Source organism: Castor canadensis, chromosome 11 (genome assembly GCF_047511655.1).
Source record: "Castor canadensis chromosome 11, mCasCan1.hap1v2, whole genome shotgun sequence".
Lineage (NCBI taxonomy): Eukaryota > Metazoa > Chordata > Mammalia > Rodentia > Castoridae > Castor > Castor canadensis.
Window position 1 is genome coordinate 4,271,748 of NC_133396.1, and position 27,923 is coordinate 4,299,670.

At 43.4% G+C, this 27,923-nt stretch overlaps 1 protein-coding gene and 1 pseudogene across 5 annotated transcripts in view; both read right to left on the reverse strand.

The window, feature by feature from the left end:
* Positions 1-23,920, reverse strand: part of Tnrc6c (trinucleotide repeat containing adaptor 6C) — a 121,937-nt gene extending 98,017 nt beyond the window's left edge. For 2 of the 5 annotated variants that reach the window (XM_074045011.1, XM_020158841.2), the window contains exon 1: positions 23,828-23,920. Coding sequence is in view for 3 of the 5 variants with exons in the window: in XM_074045010.1 (XP_073901111.1) it covers positions 10,642-10,673 (32 nt within the window). In the remaining 2 variants the exon portion in view is untranslated. Of the gene's footprint in view, positions 1-10,641; positions 23,648-23,827 lie in introns of those variants that run through there. The other 3 variants (XM_074045010.1, XM_074045012.1, XM_074045009.1) reach the window with 2 other exon arrangements.
* On the reverse strand, positions 1,663-10,669 carry LOC109683155 (SAGA-associated factor 29 pseudogene; annotated as a pseudogene).
* Positions 23,921-27,923: the final 4,003 nt, after the last annotated feature.

Below are 27,923 nucleotides of genomic sequence, written 5' to 3' on the forward strand. Positions count from 1 at the left end.
TACAGATGATACTTTATTTAAAATTAATTTACATGTATAGTTGACATTGGTTCCACCTTGCTCTTTCTTAAGCAGCTATCAGAGTGCCTTAGTGTCATGGAGTGCTCTGCTCTTTGTGACATGGCCTGTTCATATACCAAATTCATGTCTCAAGACCATTCTCCATTAGCAATTGTACACTTCTGCCAGGATCACGGTATTTTACCATCATCCTAGTTTCATAAAATTATGGTTATTTGTTGCCATCAGTTTCCTTTATCACTCTTCAAAAAAATTCTTTATTCTTTTATCTTTCCAGATGAAATTTATAATCACTTTCTCATGTTCCAAAACAAAGACATTATGTATTTTAAAATTGTTTTAGACTTAAAAATTAAATGACTTGAATGCTCTGTGGGATTTAATTTTTCAGTTTACAAACATTTCTCCATTTATTTTTTCTTCTTTCAGTAACACTGTTTGTTTAGGGGCTAGAGAGGAAAACCAGGGCCTTTTGTATTTTGAGCACACACTCTATCACTATCTTCTTATTTACTTCCTATATACGTTAAGCTCACATCTTGGTACTTATTAATCTGCTATTATGTACAGGACCAGATATTGCCTAAAAGGTACTGATGGTGGGTACCTAGTGTAGTTACTAAAGTTATCTGCTTTTACTACTCCCTTAAAAAATCAGGTAAAAACTTTTCAGCTGCTCATCCTGGGTTTTCTGGGTACATAACCTATAAGTTACAGCCATTTTTTTTTAACCTTCTTATTTCTATTTTTTGCTGTGTTAGGCAGAATTCTAAGCTCTCCCCAAGGGTCTTGGTTCCTGGTGTACACATAGCCTTCTCCCAAATACTTAAACACCAAATATTTTGAGGGGATTTTGCAGATGTAATTCAATTTCCTACTCAGCTGACCTTACATGTCAGGAGATTATATCCAAGTGGGCATGACCTAATCTCACAAACCCTTTAAATCTAGGTTTCAATATCAGGGACAGAGGAAGTCAACAGTTCAAAGTATGAGAAGGATTCAACAAATAGTTGCTGGTCTGAAGATGGAGGGTACAAAACAAAAAACAGTGGTGAGAGCAACTCCACCCCTAAACCAGTAAGGAAACAATGATCTTAATCTTACGTTTGTAATCAAATGAAGTCAGCCAGCAACAAAAAATGAGCTTGAAAGCAGATGCTTCCCCACAGCCTTCATTCAGAAACTCAGCCTGCCTACCTCCTTGATCCAAGCCTTATGAGAATGAGAACAGAGACTGTCGTGCCATGCTGGACCGCTACAGAACTGTGACCTAACATGTATTGTTCTTAGTTTTGCAGCAACAGAAAACAATCTAGCGGTCTTATTTAACTAGCCTGAACTTAGAGTGCAATGCTAAAGACTAAATACAGTAAGGAAGTCTTGGCAATCAGGAACAGTCAGGAATCAAAAGAACATACCCACCAGTAATATGAACGGGGTAGCAGTAACACAAAAATCTGTTAACTAATTAAAGGCGGATAATGTTTGAACAGGGGTAAAACAAGTCTTTAAGGGGCCCAGGAGGAGCAAATGCAGGAAGCACCTATTCATTGCTGCAAGCTGAAGGTATGCCTGTACAAATAAGGAAGCGACTCAAAGCTTAGAAGAGGACTCTCCCCCTACCCACCCCCCCCAGGACTGGAGAAGGTATGGCTACCATAAGGGCATCCATAGGACACACAGCTAGACAAGAATGAAGGGATCCAGCAGAGGACACAGGTCAGAGTTGGGTCCACAGGAGAGCCCTAATGGTAGGCAGAAACTTTCTCAAGGGACAGGTAGGCCAAAGTTGGTTCATCGGTGCCAGCTTCAGGCACTCCCAGGACCTCCCGAGGCCACTCTGCTGCCTGCTATGCCAAAAGCAAGAACATTGCGGGGAGGGAGAGAAGTCTCCTTTGTCCCATTCTTCCTCCTTTCACTGTCCCTCCAGCACCTTCTACAGACATGAAGCCAGCTAGCTAAAGGGAATGCTTACATGGCCTGGCTATAACAAAAGCAGGCATAAGTGGACCGAGAACTGAGAGGCAAGTTAATTATTGACATAACTCCACATATACCCTGTACATACATTTGAACATAAAGCATCAAAATGTTTCCACCCAACAACACTCAGCTGGCTTCCTATAAATGAAGATGTTCTCACATTCTCCCCAAAATGACCTGTCACTGTGCCAAGACCACTGTATTCACCATTGGTGAATTAATTACCTTATAGCTCAGTCACAGTCCCACTAAATATGTTCCCTGAAGATGTGCATATAGAATGAAGGGAGGAAGAAGAGAAACACAAATAAATCCTCATTTCCAAATCACGGATGGTATCTCTGACTTTCTCCTCTACCATCCACCCACATTTGTTAGTCCTCAATGAGAACCTCAGTGACAGTGTTGTCAACAAGACAGGATGATGATGAGACAGACTCAACAGACCTGCAGTTTTTATTACTCTTTAATATTGTGCACAGAGGTACTATGAAACACTCCAAAGAATCCTGAGTTACAAAGTCCTTGCTGTCTCCATTGTATGGGATGGTCCCAGTATCTCCTTCGTATTTAGTACTAACCCCTTTCACAGTAACCTGTTGGTAATGGCATAAGAAGCCCAAATGGGTGGCAGCCTCATTTTCCAACTCAATGGAACCTGCATCCTCTGGTAGAAACAAAAGCAGCACTCCAAACTCCAGCACAGTTCAAAGTTGCTAGGATGGCAGCAGAAACTCTAGAGTGGGTTATTGGTAAGAGGGACTACTTTCAGTGTTTTACCATTAAGTATGATCATGGAAAATTGGTCTGTCGATCTATGCTACACTGAACCTCCTGTTCTTTTCTCCTTTTGATTTTTTGTCTGTCATCACTTAGATTGACCATCTTACTGCTACTGGACTTTCCCCACCTAGTCTATGTACTCTTTCTCTCTTGTGTCTTCTTTCGAACCAGTTAATGTTTTTATTATTCTATTTCCCCTCTCCTTTTAACTTGGTAGCTATAAATTCTCTTTCTATCCTTCCAGCATTTACCCTACAGCAACCTTCCTTGAGTTCAGAAAACATTTTGAGTGACAACTCTCCCCACCCCCCGAAATAAGGAGTAATACATAGCTGGTGGCATTCTAGGTACAGAGAGGTTAATTCATTATAGATGAGGGATGTCTTAGCATACAGGTCTTAGCTCTAGATGCTATTCACAAAGCAACACACACTGGGTGGCTTAAATAATGGTTCTTAGTTTTGGGAGCATGGTCAGTCCTAGTGCGGGTCCTCTTCCTGCCTTGCAGATACACAGCTGTCTTCTCTTTGTGTGCTCACAGATGGAAGCAGAAGGAAAGAAGAAGGCTTCTTTGTACAAGGGCACTAACTAATCTCCTTCACAAGGGTTCCTTCGTCATGACCTCAATACCTCTTAAAGGCCCCACTTAATAACAACCATCACACTAGAAGCTAAGACTTTGATATGTGAATTTTGGGGAACAAAATACTCAGTTCACAACACCTAAAGGGTGGCAAACTTTTTCTCTCAAGGACTAGGGAGTAAATATTTTGAATTTGTCGGTCATCTGGTCTCTATTCTAGCTACTCAGTTTTGGTGTTGAGGCATGAAAGTAGCCATGGAAAATCTGTGACCTGATGGGCATGCTGTGCCTCCAACAAATCACTGCTTATGCAAACAGGCAGCAGGTGGACGTTTGCTGACCCTGTCTCTGGGCCTCAGGTTGTGATTACCTCACTGAACAAGGGTGGGAAGGACGGCTTTAGACATGATACCACCAAAGTCTAATCAAATCACAGGGAGCTCAGAACACTTTAAACTGTATTTACTCTCTTCAAGCTTCTGTGCTTCTGTTGTCATTTACTGTCTTTGGTGTTTACCTCAGTTTCTATTACTTCAGACTTATCTATTTATCCTCTAATGTTCATGTCCATCCTTCTACATAAAATTAAGGTGGATCTTCTGGTGATGAAGTCTCTCAAGCTTTTGTTTTATCTGTCGGAAAGCATCTATATTCTATCTTCATGTTGAAAGGTATTTTTTCTTGCTATAGGTTTCCAGGTTGGCAGTTACTTTCTTCCAATACTTCCAAGACATTATTCCACTGTTTTCTGATTTCCAGCTCCTCTGCAAAGCACATCATCAGTCTTTATTGTCACTGCTTTGAAGATAATGGATCTTCTTCCCCTGGCTGATCTTTCTTTCTTCTTTTTGGCAGTACTATGGTACTTCTACAGTGCACTTATCAAGGGGAGGTGCTGAAGTTTGAACTCAGGGCCTCAAGCTTGTTAGGCAGGTACTCTACCACTTGAGCCATTTTTAATTTTTTTCTGTCTTTCTTCTTGAGGGGGAGATATTTACTTGATTAGAGGACATCCTTTGTTTTTCTTTTCCGCAGAGAGATGAAAGTGGCAGATTCAAGTCTCCAGCAAGCTTCACTTCTTCTTGGGTTCCTTACAAGCCACCACCATACCTCTGGGGAGATTATAGTCATCTGCATAGGAGGTATCTTCAAACAAGAACAGGTAGTCACTCTGGGGTTGCTGTGGGAGGCATATGTATCAGAGCATGGTAGAAGCAGGTAGTCTAAGGATACACCACCAGCACAAGCTGCTCCTTCTGGAACAAGGTGTCAAACTGTCTTAGAGTTGGCTTCCCATGGGGGCAGAGGAATGATATGCCAGAAGCTCAGGGTGTATCGCTTTTTACCTTCTTTATTAGTGTCACCCACCTCATACTTGTTGGTGGCATGATGTAACCGACCAAGTGACCAGGATCCACTGTTCATCATACACGGCCTTCACCTGAGTGGCCACCTTGTCTCCAGGCTTGGCTACACGGTTCCTGAGGCTGGAATGGCCTCACAGAAGGGTGAAGGCTTGTCACCAGGCTTCCTGATAAACAAGGGAAAGGTCATGGCTGGCTGTCAGAGCAGCAGCATCCCTCCGTGTCACGGCTGGCTGTCAGAGCAGCAGCATCCCTCCGTGTGTATTTGCTGGCGTGGCTCCGAGTCACTGTACAGCCTACAGTCTTAGGCACAATCTGCCTCTCTTCCAATGGAAACTTGAGCTCATCTTGTTCAGGGCTTTGCAATCAGCCTCCGTGGTTGTGCAGAGGCTGCACAGCTTTGTCTGGAAATGAGAAGAAATCTTGTTCTCTGCACTGGCTCTTGGGTCTCATGAGCTCGCTCTATGAATGCTCTTCCAGAGTTTGCCTGAGCCGCTGACAGAGCTCTGTGACAAGTTATGAAATTCAGGAATCAGCAAAAATGAGGACCATGCAGATAGGTGAGGGGCACTGAGTCTTGGGTGAAACAAAGCACATTGCACTGGAAACTGCAACTGTGGGAGCAGATTCTGAGTCTGGAAACACACTTGCATTCCAAGATTTGCAGCACATTGAGAACCACACACGCTTTCTTCCCTCTTGTCTTTACCTTTATTTGAAACAGGGTCTCCGTGTTGCCCAAGTTGGCCTGAAACTTCTCAGCTCAAGTGATCCTTCTGCCTCAGCCCCCTGAGTAGCCAGGGCTACAGGTATGTACCACCATGCCTGGTTTGTTTTAGTAATCTCATAATCTCAGTCTCTCTCTCTTCATAGGTCTACAGTCATTTTTAAATCTATGGCTGGAGATTCCAGTTATTAGTATGAGTATTTAGACTTCTAACAGTGTCCCATTTGTCTCTTGTGTATTTTGTTTGTTTTTGTGTTTGGGCATGGTTATTTTGTTCTGGTTCATCTTCCCACTCACCTGTGAGTACTCTATGATTAAGTCCTCCTGTGAATTCCTAATGTGCTCTTGTACAACTGCCAGCTCTAACATCTGCATCTCCTGCAGGTGATCTTAACACTTATCTTTCCCTTGATGAGTCATCTTTTTATATACCTAGAATTTGACTGGCTGTTGGTCATGCATGTGAAAGATTGTGTACATCATGTGAGGTTGTGGATGTCATATCTTCCTCCACATAGGGTTCCGTTTTGCTTCTGATAGGCACTTAAGAGCAGGGGTGACTCATTTATTCCACTTGACTCAAAGTTTTCATGATCATTTTTGGGTTCACACTACTTTGAGGGTAATAAATTTATTTTGGGGGTTGGTTTCCAGCCAAAAATTAGGATGTTTGCAGGCTCTTCCCTCCTCTGTCCTTCCTGAACTCCAGCTTGTGAGGCCCAAGTCTCATGTGTCTGCTAAAATTCCACTCAAGCCTCTCAGTCTCAGCTTTCTGTGCAGCTTTCAGTTGGCAAACGCCTCTGAAGGGTTGTGTGCTACCAAACGTGGGTTCTGCCTCTTTAGGCCTCTCTTCTCTCAAAGGTTCTCAGTGCACTGGGAACTTCCAAAGCAGTTCTGCTATTATCTACCTGGCTTCTTCAGTCCTCCGCAGTAGCTGGTCACAACTAGCCAGCCTTACTCAGAAGCAGAACTCTAAAGCAATACTGACTTCTGGTCTTCACAGTCTGTTTTTTTGTTTTGTTTTGTTTTGGTTTCGTTTGTTTCTGCAGTGCTGAGGATCAAACTCAGGGTCTCTGCATGCTAGGCAAGTGCTACTACCATGAACTACTACCATGAACTAGATTGCTAACCCTTCTGTATTGTTTTAATATGTTATTGCATTTGTCTCACACCCTCTTTAGAATGAGGTATTAAAGAACTATTAATATAAAGCATAATATTAAAACTATACTTTCTGGTAAACAGTCTCACAAAATCTAAAATTTGTCATTTTTCATGCTTTGGTATCATAATTAAGCTAGCTTCATAAAATAATTGTATAGTTATCCTTTTTTTGGGTTTGAACTCAGAGTCTCACTCTTGCTAGACAGGCAGTCTACCACTTCAGCCACTCTGCCAGCCCTTTTCTGTGTTGGGTATTTTCCAGATAGGATCTAACAAACTATTGCCCAGAGCTGGTTTTAAACTGAGATCCTGCTGATCTCTGCCTCCTGAGTAGCTAGGATTCCAGGCATGAGCCACTGGCACCCGGCTAGTTATCCTTCTTTTTAAAGTTTTGAGGCACTTTATAAAAATATAAAAAGATATGAAAGTTTAAAAAAGAGAAACTTACAGGAAATAATTTTTTTTGGTGCGAGGAATTGAACTCAGGGCCTTGCGCTCTATCACTGAGCTGCACCCCCCCCAACCCATAGGGGATCCATCCTACCTTCCTTCTTTTCCTTCCCCCTTCCCTTTCCACATCACCCTGCCACTTGAGACGTGTCCCAGCCCTCTTTTTGCATTACTTATTTTTTTTACTTTTTTTTTTTTCTTGCATTTACTTATTTTTTGATATGGCTCACATTTCTGCCCAGGCTGGCCTCAGATCACAACCCTTCTGCCTATGTCTCCCACATAGCTAGGATCACAAGTACCACACCTGACTTCCTGACTGAGGTGGGGGTCTCACTAACTTTTTGCCCAGCCCACAATCCTCACAATCTCTCCCTCACAAGTAGCTGGGATTACTGGTGTGTACCACCACACCTGGCTCTGTTCAGGTTTTCTATATTCTCAAAGGGACTGTGACTACTTAAAAAAGATCCTGTCCAGGCACAAACTTAGGGCTCAATACATGTTAGTTTTCACCCAAATAGCTGGGTTTTTTTTGTTTGTTTGTTTTGTTTTGTTTTTTTTTAAAGCCAGGCATGTGTAATCCTAGCACTTGGGAGGTGGAAGCAGGACAGGAAGATCTCAAATTCGAGACTAGCCTGGGCTACATAAGAAACAAACCAACCCAAAACAATGCTAGGGATGTAACTCAGTGGAAGAGTGCTTTGGGCTGGATCCCAGAACTGCAACAAAGCGAAGCAAACAGCTGTCTTTCAGTTTTGCACTGGATCATAAAAAATATTTGTCTATGTCTAAGACAGGGAGTTGCATTTCATTACCCCAAAACTTTATAGTTACTGGAGATTAGGGAGCTAGGAAAAGTACTGGTAGAACTGAAAATGGGGTATTATTGCTCGATATACTTTCCTTATCACCCAACCTCATCAGACTTTGGAGAGTTGACACTAGTTGAAGCCAGTATAAAATCTAATGTGTGTGAATATTTGGGTACTCAATCAACTAAGCAGTATTTACTGAGTGCCTGTTACTTAGAAGTCAATAAGCTAAGTTTATAAAAGATGAATTCAACATGAATCCTGCCTGGAAGGAAGAAAAGGCATGCATATCTAATCGTTACAGAGGGTGCCACAGAAAGACACTACATAGAGCCACCTGCCATGTAAGACCCATGCAATTTGTATGCCAAGTAGCAACATGTTAAGCACCCTGTTGGCTTGGGTACACCTCTAAAATGAAGGACAAAAATAAACCTTTATATGTAAAGTGTGCATTTCTTAGGCGCCTAATCTAATCTTACTGAACAAAACTTTATTCAGTAATGGGCCGAACAGCACTATGTCATAGTAATTAAATGTCACAGGAGACAGTTTTATAAGCATTTCTGGAAACCTGACTGCAGCCTTTCTGTGAGAAATATAGCAAATTAAACTGACAACCTGATCATCACAGGAACAAATCCTAATAGTCTTTATTTATTTTTTTTTTGGCAGTAGTGAGGTTTGAACTGAGGGCCTTGTGCTTGCAAGGTGGGTGCCTCCAGTCTTTTATGCTTTAGTTATTTTTAGGATAGGGTCTCATGTTTATGCCTGTGACCACCCGGACCGCAATCCTATTTATGCTTCCTGTGTAGCTGGTATGGCAGGCATATGCTACCATGCCCAGCTACTGATTGAGATGGGGTCTTGTTAACTTTTTGCCCAGGCTGACCTCAAACTGTGATCCTCCACACCTGGCTCCTAGTAGTCTTTACAAAGAATACAAATTTGATCTTTATCCCACATCTTTTGCTCAAATGATCATTTTATATGCCAGCATTTGTGGATGTTTTGAGAGTGAAACAACCCCTGTTCTACTTTACAAATTCATCAAAAATCAATTACTATGGTCATGTCCACAACAGGGTGAAAATACTACTCTACACACTTGAGTCACTTCTTTGAAATTACAGCAATGTATACACAAATAGATGATTACAGAGCCAATGTGTGACAGTGAGAAACAGGCTTTGCATATATGCTGAATATAGAGAAGATGTGTGTGCCTGTAATTTGAAAATCTTATACACTAACACATTTAGTCTTCTAGCTGAGAAAACGAAAGCTCACAGAAATTAAAAATAAACCCGAAGTCACCTAGCTGGTAAGTGGCATTCCTAGAAATCTAACCTAGAATTGACAACTCCTACAACCACACAGCATATACTGTTTATCAGCTGGTGAGGGAGTTTTAAAACTCTGTGGAATGAGAAAAATAAGGACGATGAGGTCAACTTTTCAGAGTTACACGTACTTAGTTTATAGGACTATCCTGTAAGAAGGTATTCTTTCTAATTTTTCTTGAACTCAGGGCTTCAAGTTTGCAAAGCAGGAGTGCTACCACATCAACCTCAAATCCAGTCCATTTTGCTCTAGTTATTTTGGAGATGGGGTCTCAGGAACTATTTGCCTGGGCTGGCTCAAAGCATGCGCCTCCCAATGAGACAGGATCGCAGACATGAAGCACCAGTGCCCAGCTCTTAGCTTCTTTGCATAAGAAGGCCCTTTATTTTACAAAGTAAGAAGGAGTAGCTGGCAGCAGCTCTTACTCAAATGTTTTATGTGTTAAGACTAAAAGATGGGCAGCACATGTTGGCTCCCATTTTTGTTATTCAAACTCTCCTTGTATATGAAGTCCAAAGTCTCATAACCAGAACACTCTTCTACATTTTCAAAAGAACAGATTTTAGTCCAGTGTGGTGGTGCACACTTCCAATCCCAGCACTCAGGAAGTAGAGGCAGGAGGATCAACAATTCAAGGCCAAGCTGGATTACATAGAGAAATCTACCTCAAAAACAAAACACAAAGAACAGCTTTAACCAAGGAAGTTGTTTGATTAAATAATATCTAAGTGACCATTATCTTCCTATAAGAATGACAAATATTTTTTAAACTTCTATGCGTAGCTATCTTTATGACAAAAATCACAAGAGTAATACCCATTCCCTCTATCACCATCCTTCCAGTGATGCCCAATTTTAAAATTTTTGCCTCTTCCCCACTCCAGCACTTTCTTACTCCTCTCATCAACACACATTAAAACTTAACCTCATGCAGGGCACAATAGCTCACACCTGTAATCCTAGCTACTTGGGAGGCAGAGATTAGGGAGGATCAAGGGTCCAAGTCAAACCAGGCAAAAAGTTCACAAGACTATCTCAACAAATAAAAAGGTGGGCATGGTGGCATGTCTGCCATCCCAGCTATGTGAGACGTATAAATAGGAAGATCAAGGCCTGAGCATAGCATAAGACTTTATCCCAAAAGTAACTAAAGCAAAAAGGACTGAAGGAGTGGTTCAAATAGCAAGCATGAGGTTCTGTATTCAAATCCCAATACCACACCCCCCCCCAAAAAAACCTCAACTTACCTTCAACAGGTAAGTTCATTATCTTGATTTTGGAGATGACTTTCAAAATGTATACACATATCAAACTTTAGTGAATAGTGTATTTTAAACATGGGCAGATTAATTTTATATAGGAAAAAACCTTAATGTATGTGTTAAAACAAAAAGAAAACCTTACCAAGGGTAATAAGGCCTTTGGGTCTTGGACATGTATTGTTATTTTCACAACATGAAGGTGTCCTGTTTGCTTTCATTGCAACAACTAAGAAGAATTTCTTTTTTCATTCTTCTTAGCATCATATTTAACTTCTAATTTCTTTAGTTTGCCTTTTCTTGGTAACCTGGCAAGATAAAATTTAAAAACACGCTTGCTTATCTGCTTCTCAAATTGTCTTTCTTCTGCTCGTTTACCTAAGCCAAAAGGCACAGAAGTAGTGACTGTTCTTAGCATGTCATACCATCTCTGAGTCTCAGTTTTCTCTATACGACGATGTCATTTTAATTAACTAATTAATTATTTTTGCAGTGCTGGGAACAAACCCAGGACCTCTTACAAACTAGGTAAGCACTCTACCTTTGAGCTATACTCTCAGTTCATAACTAATTTTTAAATTAGTTAAGATTTACTATTGGGGCCAAGTGTGGTGATCCATCGCTACAATCCCAGCACTCAAGGAGCTGAAGCAGGAGGATCAAGAGTTCAAAGCTAGTCTGAATTCTACAGTAAGTCTCCTATCCCCAATCAAGTTTCTCCTCCTCCAAAAAAAAATTTGGCAAAAATATTTAAAAGGAAATGCTTACATAGCAGATAAAAACAAGATACAATGCCTGTTAATAATAGTGCTCTGGCCAGGTGCTAGTGATTCACGCCTGTAATCCTAGCTACTTGGGAGGCTAAGATCAGGAGGACTGTGGTTCAAGGCCAGCCCAGGCAAATAGTTCATGGGACCCACCATCTCCAAATTAAATGGAGGAGGTATGGCTCAAGCCGTAAACCTGTTGTTGCTAATCGATTATGGTAATATGAAGAAAACCAAGCAACACACACGTGTATTTTAATAAAAAATCTCTCTCTCTCTCTGCTGTATAGTGTTAGAACCTGGCTTCACACTTGCTGGGTAGGTGCTCAGTAGCTTGAAAAATGCCTCCAGCCCTGCACCAAAGTCTTAAGATATCATGGCTGGACTTTTCCTCTCTCAAAAAAATACAGTAAATTTACAGAGTTGTGCAGTCACAATCACCATAATCCAGGTATACAACATTTTCATTACTGCTAAAAGATTCCTCAACCAAATTTGTTAGCCAGTCTCATTTTCATCATCAGCCTGATAACTACTGTATACTCTGGTTCTGTAAATCTGCCCTTTCTGAAAATATCATATAAATGAAGTCTGACTTGTTTTACTTAGAATAACGTTAGGGAGTTTGTTTGCAGTGCTCGGGACTGAACCCAGAGCCTTGCATGTGCTAACCAAGTGCTCTGCCACTGAGCTACATCCCCAGCCAGTGTACCGTTTTTGAGGTTCATCCTTGTTCTAGCACGCATCAGAACTTCTTCTCACTACTTAATAATACTCCACTGTATGACTATACCACATTTCCTTTGTCATTCACAGTGCATGGTCATTGTATTGTTCCCACTGTGGTTATTGTGCTACATTAATGTTCATGTGCTTGTAATTTATACTGAGTTAGATAAGTAGCAGAGGAGCTGCTGAGTGTTATGGTGACTTATGCTTAAGAAACTGGCAGGTGTCTGACGAGGCAGCTGTACCAAGCCATTCCTACCAGCACTGCAGGAAGGTTTCCACTTCTCCCCATGCTTGCTGTTGCTTGTTTTTTTGGTTATTGTTCCTTTTGTTTCTTTTTAAATTTTTTTTGCTTTTTTGATTATAGCTGTTCTAGTAGGTATGAGTGTTTCTCGTTGCAGTTTAAAGTCTCATTTCCCTAATGTCTAAAGACGTGAAGCCATCCTTAGTTGCTCACCTGCCACTGTGTATCTTCTTTGGTAACATGTCTATTGTAATCTCTCTCCCATTGAAAAACTGGGTTATTTTGTTCTATTACTGAGTTATGAGGTTTCTGTTTTGTTTTTGAGACAGGTTCTCACTGTTTCTCAGGCTGGTCTCCAATTCCTGGCCTCAAGGGACCCTTCCACCTCAGCCTCCTGGGCACCAGGCAGACCCCTACTACTTGAGTCCCAGCCCCAGCCCCAGCCCTTTTGCCTTTAGGTATTTTTCCAATAAGCCACGTTTACATCCACACTGCCTGGGACCTTGATCTTCCTATTTACATTTCCTACTAGCTAGGATGATGACATGTGTGCCACCAAACCCAGCTTTTTATTGGCTTTGAGATGGGGTCTTGCTAACTTTTTTGCTCAGGCTGGCCTCGAGCTGCAATCCTCCCAAGCTCTGCCTCCTGAGTAGCTCGGATTACGGACATGAACTAATGTACCTGACTTCAATTTTCTTTTCTTTCTTTTTCTTTTCAGTACTGCGGTTTGAATTCAAGGCTTTGCACTTTCTAGGCAGGTGCTCTACCATGAGTCACAACCCCCAGTCCCTTTTGCTCAGGTTATTTCGGAGATAGGGTGTTCTGCTTTTTGCCCAGGCTGGCCTGGACTGTGATTCTATTTTACGCTTCCATTGTTGCTGGGGTGATAGGTGCAGGCCACTGCGCCCCAGCTCCCCTACCTCCTTGTTGAGAGGGTCTTGCAAACAATGTTTTTGGATTGGAACCATGATCTTCCCAATCTCAGTCTCACACATAGCTCAGATGACAGACATATACCACAATGCCCAGGTACTGATTGAGATGGAGTCTCATTAACTTTTTGCCCAGGCTGGCCTTGAAGCACCGTCCTCCCAATCTTAGCCTCCCAAATACCTAAGAAATATAGGTGTGAGTCACTGGTGCCTGGCTTAATTTTCTTTATGTTGTCTTTTGAAGCTCAGAGATTTTATTTTGCTGAAGTCCAATTTATCCTTTTTTTTCTTTTATGAAATTTGCTATTGGTGTAGTAGCTAAAAACTCTGTCTAACCAAAAGTAATGAGAATTTTTCTCATATCTTTTTCCTAATAGTGTATAATTTTAGTTCTTATATTTGGGTCTATAATTCACGTGGAGTTAATTGTTTTGTGTGGTGTGAGGTAGAGGTCTAAATCAATCTCTCTCTCTCTCTCTGTATATGGATATCCAATTGTCCTACAAACATATGTTGAAAAGTTTATTCTTTCCCCCACTCAACTGCCTTGGCTCCTTTGTCAAAAAAATATATAATAATTCACGGGCTGGAGATGTGGTTCAGTTGTAGATAGCTTGCCTAGCATGAGCAAGGGCCTATGTTCAGTCCCCAGCACCACAAAAGAGACACAACCCAGTTCAGCACAGAGTAAAGGTTTATTTCTTATCTACTTGTCTATGTCTCTCTGTATGCCAGCAGCACACTGTGGTCATTACTTTAGCTCTGCAGTATGTTCTTAACTTAGCTTTGTAATTTGTCAAAGTTGTTTTGACCATTCGAAGTCTTTGTATTTCCATACAAATATCAGAATCAGCTTTTCAATTTCTGGAAAAAAAAAAAAAGAAAAGCTTTCTGGGGTTTTGACAGGGTTTGTACTGAATCTGTTTTAGGAAAGCTGCTATTTAATGACGTTCCCACTCATCAATGTGAATGTCTCTCCAATTATTTGGATTCTCCTTAACTTCTCTCAGCAATGTTTTAGTTTCCAGAATAAAGATATTTTACTTCTATTAAATTTATTTCCAAGTGCTTAGTTCCTTTTGATGTTATAGCGAATGAAACAGATTTCATTTTCAAATCATTTATTTCTAGCATATAGAAATGCAAATGAAGCTGGATTCCAGTTGCTCACTCCTATAATTCTAGCTACTTGGGAGTCTAAGATCAGGAGGACTGCCATTTGAGGCCAGTGTGGGCGAAAAAAAAGTTCTGCAAGACCCCATCTCAATGGAAAACAGGTGGGCATGGTAGTGGGCTCCTGTCATCCCAACCACAGTGGGAAGCATAAAATTGAATTGGGGTCCAAGACAGCCTGGACAAAAAGACCCTATCTTCAAAACAAACATACAAAAGTGCTAAAGGTGTGGCTCAAGTGATAGAACCCCTACCTATCAAGCTATCAATGATTTCTGAATACTGACCACATACCCTGTGACCTCACTGAACTTGTTCAGCATTTCTAGTAATTTCTGTAGATTCTTTAGGGTTTTCTACATACAGGATCGTGTCATCTGCAGATAAGGACAGTTTACTTCTTCCTTTCTACACTACACACTTTTTATTCCTTTTTCTTACCTGAGTGCACAGGCTAGAATCTCCAAAGCAAGGCTGAATAGAAGTGAAAAAAATCTGAAATTCCAGTCTTGCTCTCAGTTTAGGGAATACTCACCTCTAGGTATGTTAACTTACTGTGCTCTCTATTTCTTTATATATGTCTTTTATCAAACTCAGCCTGGGGAAAAGGCCAGGCCAGTGATTAAACTCCGGTATCTTCAGTGTACGTGTGTGACTTAAAAATCAAAAGATCGAATGAGATCACCAAGGAGTGAGTAGAAAAGAGAAAGTTTATCAGGAGTGATGTTAGAAGACTGGCTTGATGTTAGGTAGTTTAGGAAATTTGGAATTTGATCTGACAAAGACAGAAGCCAATTCAAGATTTGAAATAAATATTACATGACAGCAAGTCATGCCTGTGACTAACAGGTTAATAATACTGTTAATAGATTAATTTAGGGACCAAATTTAAAAGACCTAGGTCTCCAGAAAAATGAACACTTTACAATATAGATATATATTCATGTTAGGTTTCCTGAAATTATCACATCCTCAAATTCAATTGTGTTGCTAAAATAAGAGTGGTACCCTACCCCATTTATGTTTTCTCTATATCCATATGCCTGTCTACCAATTTCAGCCCTTTACATACGTCTCTTCTGAAAACTGATAACAAAAAAAGCAAAATTGTTGTTCCAGTCCAGAATGCCAAATAATGAAGCAAAGACAGCAGTGTATCCCAAATCAGGTGTCTGAATTTCCTTACCTAGTAAGTCTTTATGGCTTACATACTTTCAGTACTCCATTCCTACAAACTTTTTATGTTAAAGAACCAGAAGAAAGATATAGTGCAGAAGAATGGGTCGAGGGAAGCTGCTTTCCAACTGAGAGTTGAGATTGAACAGGAAATAGCTATGTTAGAAGAAAGGCAGTCATCACCCATTCCTATGCTGCTCTTAGGTACCAACGGCAGCTCACTTCTAGCTTACCCCATCAACTAAAGCATTCTAGTTTCAAGGTGACACAGATTTTTTTATAGTGTAGCCCAGTGGGAAACCAAGGCCCTAGGTTGGATCTCCAGCACCACACAAAAAAGTAAATGAATGAATAACTACATGTAAAAGTTTTGCTGAAAGAGAACTAAGAGTCAACATAAAATGATTTCAAGAAAAAGACTTTTGACAGCATCCTTTGAAAGCCCTCTTACTTCTAGAGTCCCCTACAGAGCCTACACAACAGTTTAATATATGCTAAGCAGACAATCCAGTTTGGTCCGAGTGACCCCTTCCTCATTTTTTTCCAATGGGCTAGTATGCAAAGATAATCATCAAATCTATGAAAGACAAGCAGGATTTTTTTTTTTTTGTCACAGATCAAACCTAAACTTTCAATGGTTGTAAGAAGTGTCATGTGTTACTTCTGCCCAATTTGGTCAGGGACACTTTAACGGCAGTACCGGGGCCTCGAGGAACAGAAGATGCCCATTCCTCTCAGTGCCAATGGGAAAGTGGTGTGTGGATCCCCAGGAAGACTACTGAGGACTTACTCTCCTAGCGCTCCTCCCATCTATGTGATTGCATCCCTGCATGTGAGGCTGCCTGGTGGAAACTGATAGGTCATTAGCCTAAAAGACTAAAACCAGAGCAAAAGTGTTCACCTCTGCCCTATGACTATCGGCGGAAGCAACAGCTCTGAAGAAATAGTGACTCAAAACTGGAAATCTGTATCTTAATACTTATAAATAAATACCATGTTGGAGGGATTACAAAATGAGCGTGTCATCCTTGCTAATATGTGACTCGATCCCAATAAAGAAATGATCACTGGACTAGAGATAAAACCATAACTAGCAAGCTCAAGGCAAGGTAAAACCCCAGTACCATACAAAGATGAAGGAGGAGGAAGAAGAATGACCAAAGTAATGATCCCTTTATACTAATCTGAAAGGGATGGTACTGGGGTTTAAAGTCTGAGATGAATAGGAAAGACAAATAATAATGCTCAACCAATTAACTATAAAACTCATGCTATCTGCTAAGATTCTCCTCACCTGGCTGTGGTAAAATAAAGACTATGTTTTATCTATTTTAAAGCTTCCCCAACCCATTCTACAGGGATTAAAAAAGGAAAAATCCACTTTGTTGTTTTCTTCTTTATTTTGTTAAAAAAGAATCTATTATTCCTTAAGTTTATGGAATCTACTAAATTTATCCAGCCTTTAAAAAGTCCTAATAACTTCAATATGACTGCTACGAATGCTCTCTACTACTTATGCAGCAATATCATCGTTTCTTTGTAACTTTGAAGATTTCTGTTTTCTCTTTTTTTGTGTCACTATTCCATATCCATAAAGTTTACAACATATCTGAGACTATTATGTAAGGTCTGAGTTAAGAATTCTCTGTGGCTGTGATACTGAGAAAAGTCTGATTTCACTGAGCATATTCACAATTAACAGCAGAGCCCTATTATTACAAGGCTCACTACGCGTTTGGCTTTATGCTGTGAATCAAATCTCTACCTCAGAACACACCTCATACAATAAACTTGCCTAAAGCTGATATCTTACATGTCATCTTGCCCCCATCAGTGTCTAAAAAGGATGCACTGTGTGGATTTAACAGCACATTATAACATTAGAGTCTTTAGAACTTAATTTAAAGCCTCCTTGGCACATTCCAGAACAGCAAGACCTAGCTGCCTAACCTCTCAGAACTCATTCTTCCCACAACCCACACCAACCTCTGTGTATTACTTTGTCCTGCAGATTCTTCCCATAACCTCTTCAGTTGCACCTCACCATTATACTCGTTCTAGCTGGCACTGCCTCACATAGACAGCTAGAACAGCCATAGTTTCAAAGCTAGATCTCTCCTCAAGTGACCCTTCCTATCTACCACACTGTTCAGGTCAGACCCATCAATAATCATCAATAGTTTCCAATGGGGGGTGGTGGGGGGAAGAGAAAAAAGAGGTGTTACCCAATTTAGTCCCTTCTAAACCTCAGTGCCACACAAAACAATATATGCAGTGCCTACTAGGTATCAGTCATTGTATTAGGCACTTTCCAAAACGTTCCCCAAACATGGTTTGCCCATTTGTCTCCTTGAGGAATATCCCTTCCATCCAGGGAAATTCAGTCTTTCAGGACCCCTTTCAAACCTACATTAAGGTGCTGTTAAGAAATAGATGAGCCAGATGCTAGTGGCTCATTTCTGAAATCCTAGCTACTCAGGAGGCAGAGATCAGGAAGATCATGGTTGGAGGACAGTCTGGGCAAAAAGTTCAAGAGACCCTATCTTGAAAATATCCAACACAAAAAGGGCTGGTGGAGTGGCTCAAGTGGTAGAATGCCTGCTTAGCAAGCATGAGGTCCTAAGTTCAAACTCCAATACCACAAAAAAAAAGAAAGAATGAGTAATGTGCAAAGTATTCAGAAAGCATTCAGTTAATACTACTAGCAGCTAGATGGGTGGGACACAGAGCACATGAAGTGAGATTAATTAAGAGGCTATTAAAATTAAGCCAAACTATTTCCACATGTGAGGGCTTTGAGGCATTCTGAGTTTAAACTCCAGCACCATCTCCTACAAGTTGTAGGATCTTGTGGAAATTAATTTCTTCTTCTGTGCCTCTACTTGCTCATCTATAAAGTGGGAATGATAAATGCAACCACTTTAGAAGAGTTAGGAGGATGAAGTAAAACGTTCTTGGCCCATAGTCACACAGGAAATATATCTAGTTGAAGACTTTTTTAAAAGGAGATCTGACTGCCTGAGAGAACATTAATTATTCCACCCCACCACACAATTCCCCACTGTCCTCAGTGACTCAAATGCACTTGGTGCCAGAATCACCACTTCTTTCTTCCAGGTGCTACCTACCAAAAGAAACTTTGTTAAAACATGAGCCCACAGGCTCTTGAAGAACACAGCCTGTTAAATCCACTTCCTGCACACCCCTAGCATTTCACACTGTGTATGTAGTATGAGATAAAACACAATGTGATCCAAGGAATAATTTTGTATCCCTCCCGAAAAACCCCAAACAACTCCATTGTCATCATCATTTCCCAACAAGAATGACTGCAAAGGTGAGAGGTCCACTGTGCCTCACTGCCATTTCTTGATTTCAGATCTTAGTTTAATTCCTGATTGTTATTTTTAACAGGTTTTCCCTGCTTATTAAAAGAGTAATTAAAAAGAAATCATCTTTAGGAATAAAAAGTAAACAACACCCTTGCCAGGCTCAAGCCAAGCAAACAATTCTAATTGCAAGAGATCTTAGTCTTAAGCTAGACTGTACATATAAAATGAATCAAACAAAGTACGCATTCCCAATAACCACTGGGCCATGACTCTGTGTTTGGCATTAGTTGATCATGCCAAAAGACCCTCTGTATGTTGGTAAAGGACTCGACCTTAGACAGCAGTTTTCTGTGTGTTGAGAATAACCTGACTTGATGTTGTGCTATTGCAAGCCTGCAGTTAAGGCCTTCAGAGGAAGGATGTTACTAAGGTTTAGAGAATATTCTTTTCCAAATGGTCCAAAGACATTTGGAAAATGTCTGTACAACAAGAGAGGTACTTGTGTTTGTATCTTGAGACCACAGGTGGATCATCTGTAACTATACAGGGAGATGCTGGTCACAAAGAATGCTGTAAGCTTGTAATGACAGTGTACTGATATGCTTGTTCTATTTCTTCTTCATAGTTTTGTACAAAATTTTTTAAATTGTTGTGTCAGAAAGAATTATGAGGAAGTGAAGCGGAGACTAACAAGCTTGCAGATGATTTCTTGAGTCGTGTGGCTATGTGTGACCAGGTAGTTTCCAGCAGGAAAGATGTATTGCAACAAACATGGAAATAAAGAGGGAGGTGGAGACAACCCCATACTCTATTTCCTAAACAACTATCTGAATTCATTGGCCTACACAAGGTATGTATTTCAGATGCCATATTCTTGCCCATCCTCAATCATAATACTATCTTAGAAAACCAAAGTCCCAACACACAGCTGGAACTCAGAGAGTCACAGAGAACACTAAAAGTTCAAAACAACAGTGAAGACTGCTTCCCCAAGGCCGCTCCTCCCGTGTGGTTTGCAGCTGTAGACAGAGGGCTCAGGAGAGTGTGCACACTATCTCCGCTGCAGCGGGGATGTTTCATGGCTGGGTGCCCAGATTGTCTAGCTCTGCACACAGCTCTGTAGGCTTTTGAGGGCTACATGGGAGTAAGGAATTCTTAACAAACAGCTCTCAATCCCTGCAATAGCTTCTTCCCTTTCTGAAAACATCTGAGGCCAAGAAAAGAACTCTTTTTAGTACATCTCCAAAAACGGCACGAAGGGTATGGACCTTGCCATATTTTTTAACATGCAAAACCTTCTTAGATCACAACTGGAGAAACAGAAAGTATTTCACTTTTCATTAGATGAGTTCGCAGTTCAAATGCATTGATGTGTACAACAAAAAACCTTGTGTGATTGTTTTAACAGGGGTGTTCAAACACACTCTGTGGGAAAAGATTATCATTCCTTGGTTTCAAAATCACACACTCTTTGCAAGCTTGTACAGTTATTCCTGGCAAGTAATTCTATTCCTGAGAAGTTGTGTATGAGCTGAAAATTTTTAAGGAAAACACACTTATTGAATTAAAATCTATTTAAAGAAAGCTTATTGTGTATTATTTTGGAAGATATGTTCTCACAGCTGCACAATTACTTAAAAGCTAATCTGTAAACATTTAGTCACAATTAAACTGGCCTAAAGCAAGAAAACCTGTAAATTGCCCCCCCCCACACACACACACAGAGGCCAGTTTTTATTTGACATTCTGGTCCCTCTCCTCAAATGTATGACATCTTCCACGAAAATGATTAAGAACCTAAGAATCTTTATTAAGCAACTAAAGTCCAGTCACCTTCACTCTGAGACCAGTTATCTCTCAAATAAGGCTGCATCCCTATCCTTTTTCCAGAGTCTTCCTCCCTGCTCACCTAAAACATGAGAGGATCCTCTGAAATAAAGCTTCAACAAAAGAAAGGTAAAAACCCATTTGATGATCTCAGAATCTCCAGAAGTCCAAGCAATTTCAATAAAAAACAAAGTCACCTGGGTCTTCTTGGCTTACTTAGAACCTTACATGCAGTGTCTATTGGGGACTCCACCCATCCTTCTTCTGGCTTCAAGGGCATCTATAAATCTCCCTCCTCCCCCCACTTCTCATGCTATCCCTACAGGCTTCAGTTGCTCTGGTTAAGGTGTTGCTTGCTCCATCCCCAAATCATTAGCTTCAGATGCTGTCTGATATGAAACAGCTTCAGACTCAACCAATCTATTTCCTTTCTTATAAGATCTCAAATATCACCTGTGCAGAATAAATCCTGAGTAAATAAACAGTTATTTTAAAACAAATGAATACAACCTAATGGATCGAATTCCTACTGGGGAAGGCAGTAAGTCTCTTCAACCTTAAAAAGCTAAATTGTCAGGAAATTTATATGATACCAAAGATACTCTGTATATGCAAATCAAATAACAGAAAGATATAAAATAACTTCCACTAATAATCTTTTTTTAAATGTCAAATTAGCATACTTTCCTGGGTCCAGCAGTTTACATACAGGATGTCCTCCCCTCACTTGCAGTGATACAAGCTCCCCATTCCCAGCCAGTACTGCAGGAATCTTATCTTTCAACTGAAAGCTCTCTCACTAAGGAAAAAGGCTGCCCCACTCTAGTCCTGACCTCTTCCTCTGCTGAATTCTGGATGTAAGCCAAATGACAGCATTTGGAAAAGCACACATTTATCTCAGTAAAGCTGGCTGTTTAACAAAAAGGTGGTAGTGATGAGAAATACAGTCACTTTAAGTTTCATGTATTCCCCACATGCCTCAGTTATGTGTTAATCAATGAATATCAAAAGAAACAATTCATTCCACTTTCTCCTATAATCACCACTCTGATGGCAACTACTTGTTCCAAAATTCCTGAGTTAACTATGTATAAATATAAACCTGTTACAAAATAATATTTGTTAAAAAGTTAAGACAAATGCCAGCTGTGGGGGGAAAAAAAGAGAAGCGTTGTAAAGAGGAACGTCTAAAACCATTTACAAGTATCCAAAGTTTTAAATGCCAAAACCCAAAATGAAATTAAAATTAACCTTTATGACAGTCTCAATGTTAAACCTTATTTACTTTCACACCTTAATAGTAAACCTGAGGTAATAGATCGCTTTGGACAAGAGAAAAGCAGGCTTTTAAAGTCAGGTCCTCATAAATTATATGTGTGTGTGTGTTATGCTTTACTATTGTCATTTTCTGAACTATCCATTTCTCATGATACAAAATGTGAAAGAACAACAGATCCCAAGACTGACTCTTCTTAAGAAAATAGATATTAAAACCTTTGTGAGGACAAAAACCTTTCGGTGCAGATAAACAAAAGTTAAGACTATTCAGACCAACACTTCGCTCTTTAAACATGCGCAATAAAATCAATTCAGATCATGTAACTGAACTAGTCATTCCCAAAACCTCATTTTGCATCACCCTCCACCCCGCCCCGAAAGCATTCTAGCAACGCTACACTGAAAGGTGTGCAAAGCCCGTCACCACCTCCGTCGCTCTGGAATAACGTAAATTTCCTCAAGGTGCCCTCTGCCAACCAAGTTCATCTGGCCTAGGGCTGTTGTATCGATTACCCTTTCACTTAGGAAGGAAGTCCGGGACGTAGAAATCTAATTGTCAGTGCCCTCCCCAGTTCAAACTGGCCATCAGTGTCCTCTGAAACCACTCAAGCCACGTCTTCAGTATCTCCACTCATTCACAGTTACTGGATTCTAAATGTAAAAAATGGCATGAAATGAAGCCGTATGCAGGCTCAGATTACATCCAGAGACTTGCGAGCGGCTCATAAACTGCCTATGCTGGCCCAAGCACATCGACGTGCACGCCAGACACGGAGAAAACCCGAACCTCGGCAATACAGTGCATTAATAACCCAGCCGGGAGGCTCCAAGTCGCAGCTCCTTCGAAGACGCTCAAAGCTGGACATCCACGGAGCTCCATTTTGAGCTCAGAACCTGCACTTCACGCCCAGAAATCACCGAGCAGACAGACCACTCAAATGGAGGTTTCATCTGGCACAGGCAAAGGTTTGAGACAACTCAGCTAATTACGCACAGAAGGACCAGTACGGCCAGCTGCCCGCGGACGCGGTAGGTGCAGCCCAACCCCGGCGGCTCCTCCTCCCCTAGCTCCCGCACGGCACAACATCCGAGCACAATCCTTCATCTTCGCCCAGCCTCCGAGGGAGAGAGGGAGAGCGGGAGAGCGAGAGAGCGAGAGAGCGCGAGCGAGAGCGCGCGAGAGCTCCGGGCAGCTCTTCGCCGGCTGAACGCTCGCACAGGGAACCTTTGCGTCCCCATCTGCACACTTTGCTAACTACCAATCAGCTAAACCTCCTCCGCGAAGCAAAGCTGCAAACGACGCATCCCTAAAAACAGAGATGGCGACGAGGCGCTTGGCTTTCGGGAATCTGATAGCCGGGCAGATGCGCGGCTGCTTTTCCTCGCGCGCATTCCTCCGCCATCCGCAACCCCTTCCAAATCCACCTGATTTCAGATGCGCACGGGTGGCGTTGCGCTCACCCAAACAACGCCACGGGGGTCCCGAACCCAAACACTGCGGATTCGTGCGTGGCATCCGTCGGAAACGGACCATCTGCGGGTGACCGTTAACGAAGGGACCGAACTGCACCCACTGCATTTAAAAAAAAAAAAAAAGAAAGAAAGAAAGAAAACGAAAAAAAAGAACCGCTGGGTGTGCGAACCCTCCATCCCCATCACCGGGCGGCGATGCACACTTGGCAGTCTGCACACCCTCCTCCCTCCTCCTCCTCCCTCGGGCCCCGGCGCTCCATCCCCGTGGCTTCTCCGCCCGGCCCGCCAGCCGGGGCCGGCGTCGCACGCGGGTCGCTCGGGGCCACCGCGCTCCGGCTCGGCTCCGCCGAACAAAGGGCCCGCGAACCTCGGGGCGCAGCGGCGGCGGCGCGCTCACCTGGGCTCCGTCCCCGGCGGCGGCTCCGCGGGGCTCCGGCGGCGCGGGCCTGACGGCGGCCAAGGCGCAGGCAGCCGCCCGGGAGCCTCGGGGGCGCTCGGCCGGCGGGGGCCCGCTCAGCGCCGGCGCAGCGGGCTCGGTTCCCGGCGCAGGCGGCGGCAGCGGCAGCGGCAGCGGCGGCGCGGGCGGGTGGGCGGCGACGCGTTCCGGCAGGTCCAGGTCCAGCGCCGGCGACGCCGCGACGCGCCCTCCTCTTTGAGCCCGGCGGGACGCGACTCCGGCGCTGCCCGGGTCCGAGGCAGCGGTGGCGGCAGCAGCGGGGACTACGGACGGGCTGGGCGCGGGGCCGCTCTGCTCCCTCCGCCTCCGGCTCCGGCTCGGGCGGTCCTGCGGGAGCGCGGCGGCAAGGAGACAACCTGTCACGGCGCGGCGGGGACGGCCCGGTGGCACTCAAGACTGAGCGGCAGCGCGGCCGGCGGTGGCGGCTGCGGCTCCCGGGGCCATCGCGCTGAGGTGCGGAGCTGCCACCGCGGCCATCTTGTTGCTCTAACTGACAAGAACCCCCCCCTCCCCCCGCTCCAGCCAGACAGGGCGCTCGCGCCCCCGTCCCCGCCCCGCGTCGGCCTCCAACAGGAAGTTGTCCCTGCCCCTGGCACGTGACTCTCACTGTATCTGCATCTCGGTGGGCAGGCTGGCCAATCGGCGCTCTGCAACCGAGCTCCGCCCCCGCGCACCCCTCCACAGCCCATTGGCCATTCTAGGCAGGCCACGCCTCCTCTTTTCCCCTTAATACCCGCCCGCGCTGTGGTTGCCCAGACCGCGCGGGGGAGCGCGCCAGGGTGCGAGGTGTGCGCGCTCCGTGTGGTTCGGACGCGCGCCAGTCTCGGCAGCTCGCGCTGCTGCGAGTGCTGCGTGGAAGGCCTCGCGGCGTCTTTCCGGTCGTCATTGGCCCTCCTGCCTCTCGGTACAGTGGCTTTGCGCTAGTGCGCTGGTCGGAGGAGCGCCGACCCAAGTCTGCGCGGCCCTTGGGCGGGTTCTCTCGCTCCGCGCCCCGCGGCACCCAGTCTTTGCACCGGTGTTTTCACCCGGCTGCGCCTGGCCCTCTACGCAGCAGTCCCCAACAGCCTGCAGCCCGCACTGGCGCGCGTCCGGCCCGTGCCGTGCACACGCCCTGCGCCTCCCCACCGTGCACACAGGCGTACACGCGCCGGCCGCGGCCGGGAAGCACCGTGCTCGCCGCGCGCCTCCTCGGCCCGCCCCCGCGCGCTGCGGCTCCCCGGGGAGCGCCCCGCAGCAAGCTAACCAATCCTGGCTGCGAAGCAGACCTCCCGGACACATCCTTTCCCCGCAGCGCTCGCGGCCGGTCCGGGGCCGAACCCCGGGGCTCCGGCCCCGCACGCCCCACGCCCCACGGTGCCTTCCTGGCGCGCAGTCGCCCGCCGCGCTCCTCCACTCCGCGGCTCCTCTTCGGCATTCGTTATTCGTTCCCGGTGGGTAAGGCCAGGCGCAACGGGCAATCTGAAGAGTCCCTTTTGAACTCTCGGTTCAAGCCACGAGAAGATTTTGAAACCGAGGATTTTCTCCATTTTCATGGAAGGTCGTGGAAGGAGGGGAGCTTCTCCCCGTGACGCGGGGCGGAGGGTCGGCGGTGCTACTGAAAGTTGTTGGTCCTGAGAGGCCGTTCCCTGTGTGTGTCCCTATCTTGAAGAGGAGACAACACACTTTGGCAATGCAGTTTTGTTACTGCAAGTGTCGTGCTTTGAATCTTTCGTGGATGAAAGAAACACACCAAATACCCCTCTCTCGTTTCCCTTCAGGGTACCATGCGCTCTCTAACGCTCCTTTCTTCCTTCTGCCATATTTTAAGCCCTCGGGTAGTAAGATTCACAAGTCACCCTCAAAAAGTCGTCCTCAACCGTCTGTTGTGCTGTGTATTTCCCCTCCTGAAAACCCACTTCCCCTAGAAAGAGCTGAAGACAGACGCGCTTACAGAGACTTACGCCTTTTCTATTCAGCATTTTATTTAAATCCTCGACTGCCGAGAACCTGTTTTTGGTTTGGTTTTGTATCTCTCAAAGGTAGAGGTCTTGTCACATGATCCAGGAGGAAGTGCAAAATAACATCCTCTAAACATGCATCTTCCACTAGGTAGATGCTGAATTAAGAAGGAATCCAGGGTGGACCAACATCGTGATCAGCTGAACACTTTTACGTAATTTAATATTTGCCCTTGACATTGAATTTGTGAGTGTGAACCCTCAACTCCTTTCTGTCCAGGTCTCTTTATTTTCTCCTCCCTCAGCTTAACCAGGCAAAGTAGTTGACTCTTCCTATCTTAGACTGTAAACACCTGGAGAAAAGGCAGATTATATTTTCTGGACCCAGAATTATACTCACAGTTTGGCATGTGGACCTGTGTTAATAGAAAAAATATTTGAGATGAGGGTTGACCCAGAAAGTTGAAGCATTTGGTGGCTGTGAACCAGGAGACTGTAGAACACAGTGTCACTTGTTACAGGCTGTTTGGATGGAGTAAAATATGAATTAGGACAGCAAGCAGTGTTATTAGATGGGTAAGTTCATAGTTACAGAATTTGTCACCCTCTTATCAGCCCTGCCACCACCACCACCACCACCTCATAACTTAGGAAAAAGTTATACTTTATAGAAAATGGACAAAAGCAGCAAAATTACACAGAAAAGGATTGGATGCTAAATGTAGCCTTTAAGTTAAAGAATCACCTTATTAAAGACAGAGAAGATCTGCTATACAAGCTCATGTAAAAAAAATAAGTTTTAGGTGATCCTATACCCAACAAGGCTAAATGGGTGAAATAATTTGTTTAGAATATATACCATCTCCATTAAAATAGTGTCCACTCCAAGGGACTATGCTTTGAGCTGATCAGATCCCAAATGGAGTCAATTCTGGGCACTGTGGTATAAGAAGGAAATTGACAAATTAGGGACTATCTCAAGGATATAGCTAGTTGATGGAAGTCCTTTAAGCAATGGCAGAAACAGTGTAGCAAAAAAGAGACAGGAATGTCAGGGTGGTAGTCTCTCTCTCTCTCTCTCTCTCTCTCTCTCTCTCTCCATATGTATATGTATGCATTTATATTTGTATAGTCAGTACTGGAGTTGAAAGTCGGCTTCATGCTTGCTAGGCAGGTGCTCTATTGCATAAGCCATGCCTCCAGTTCAAATATTTTTTAAAATTCCCATAGGCAGATATATTGTGTGAGAGCCCAGGAAACAAACCTGGGGGATCCTAGGGCAGACAGTATTACAGATAAATTTTGGCTCAGCTCAAGAACCTTGAGAGCTACCCATAGAAATTCCATTTTGAAATGTAACAAGATCTATATCTGTGGAAGGGTTTAAGGAGAAAGTCATGGATGTAGCCTATCTCCATGGATATTGCAAAATATCCTTTTTGCATTGGGCAAAAAGGTTGACTAGCTCAGTGGTTCTGCAAGTGTGCTGCTTGGAACAGCAGAGGCAGGAGCACCTAACAGCTTGTTAGAAATCCAGCTTCTGGGACCCTGCTGCCAAACCTACTGGACCAGGTGCCTTGGTCTTAATCCCTCTAGGCAGTTCTGATGTGCACTAAAGTTTGAGAATAAAACCAAAGGGCATCTTTTCTTAGGATTCTATTTGTGTAGTACCTCCTTTCTACTCCCAGCCACTTTCTACCCTACATGAGTAGTTCTCACTTCCTCCCCATCCTTCTGTCTCTGTGGATTCTACAGGCATAATTTCCATCCAAATATTGGGCTTTTAAAAGGAAAAAGATTTAGGACTCCAAGAAAGGATTGCTTTTCCATGACAGTGTAATGAAGAAGGGTTCAGTTCTCCTGCTTGTCAGCAGTAGATAATAACTGACTTGATCCTAAAAGATGTGATCAGCTTGTAAGAGCCTTTCAAATGGGCCACAGTCATAAGCACTGGTTCTCAAACTTTCTGTTAAGAATCAGCACCAAGATAGCCTGTTTAAACAAATTATCACAGGTCCAGGTAAGACTCATGATTGTGAAATCTAACCAGAAAGAGACAGATGACAGCAACCATTTCCAGTAATATTGGACCAGAGAAA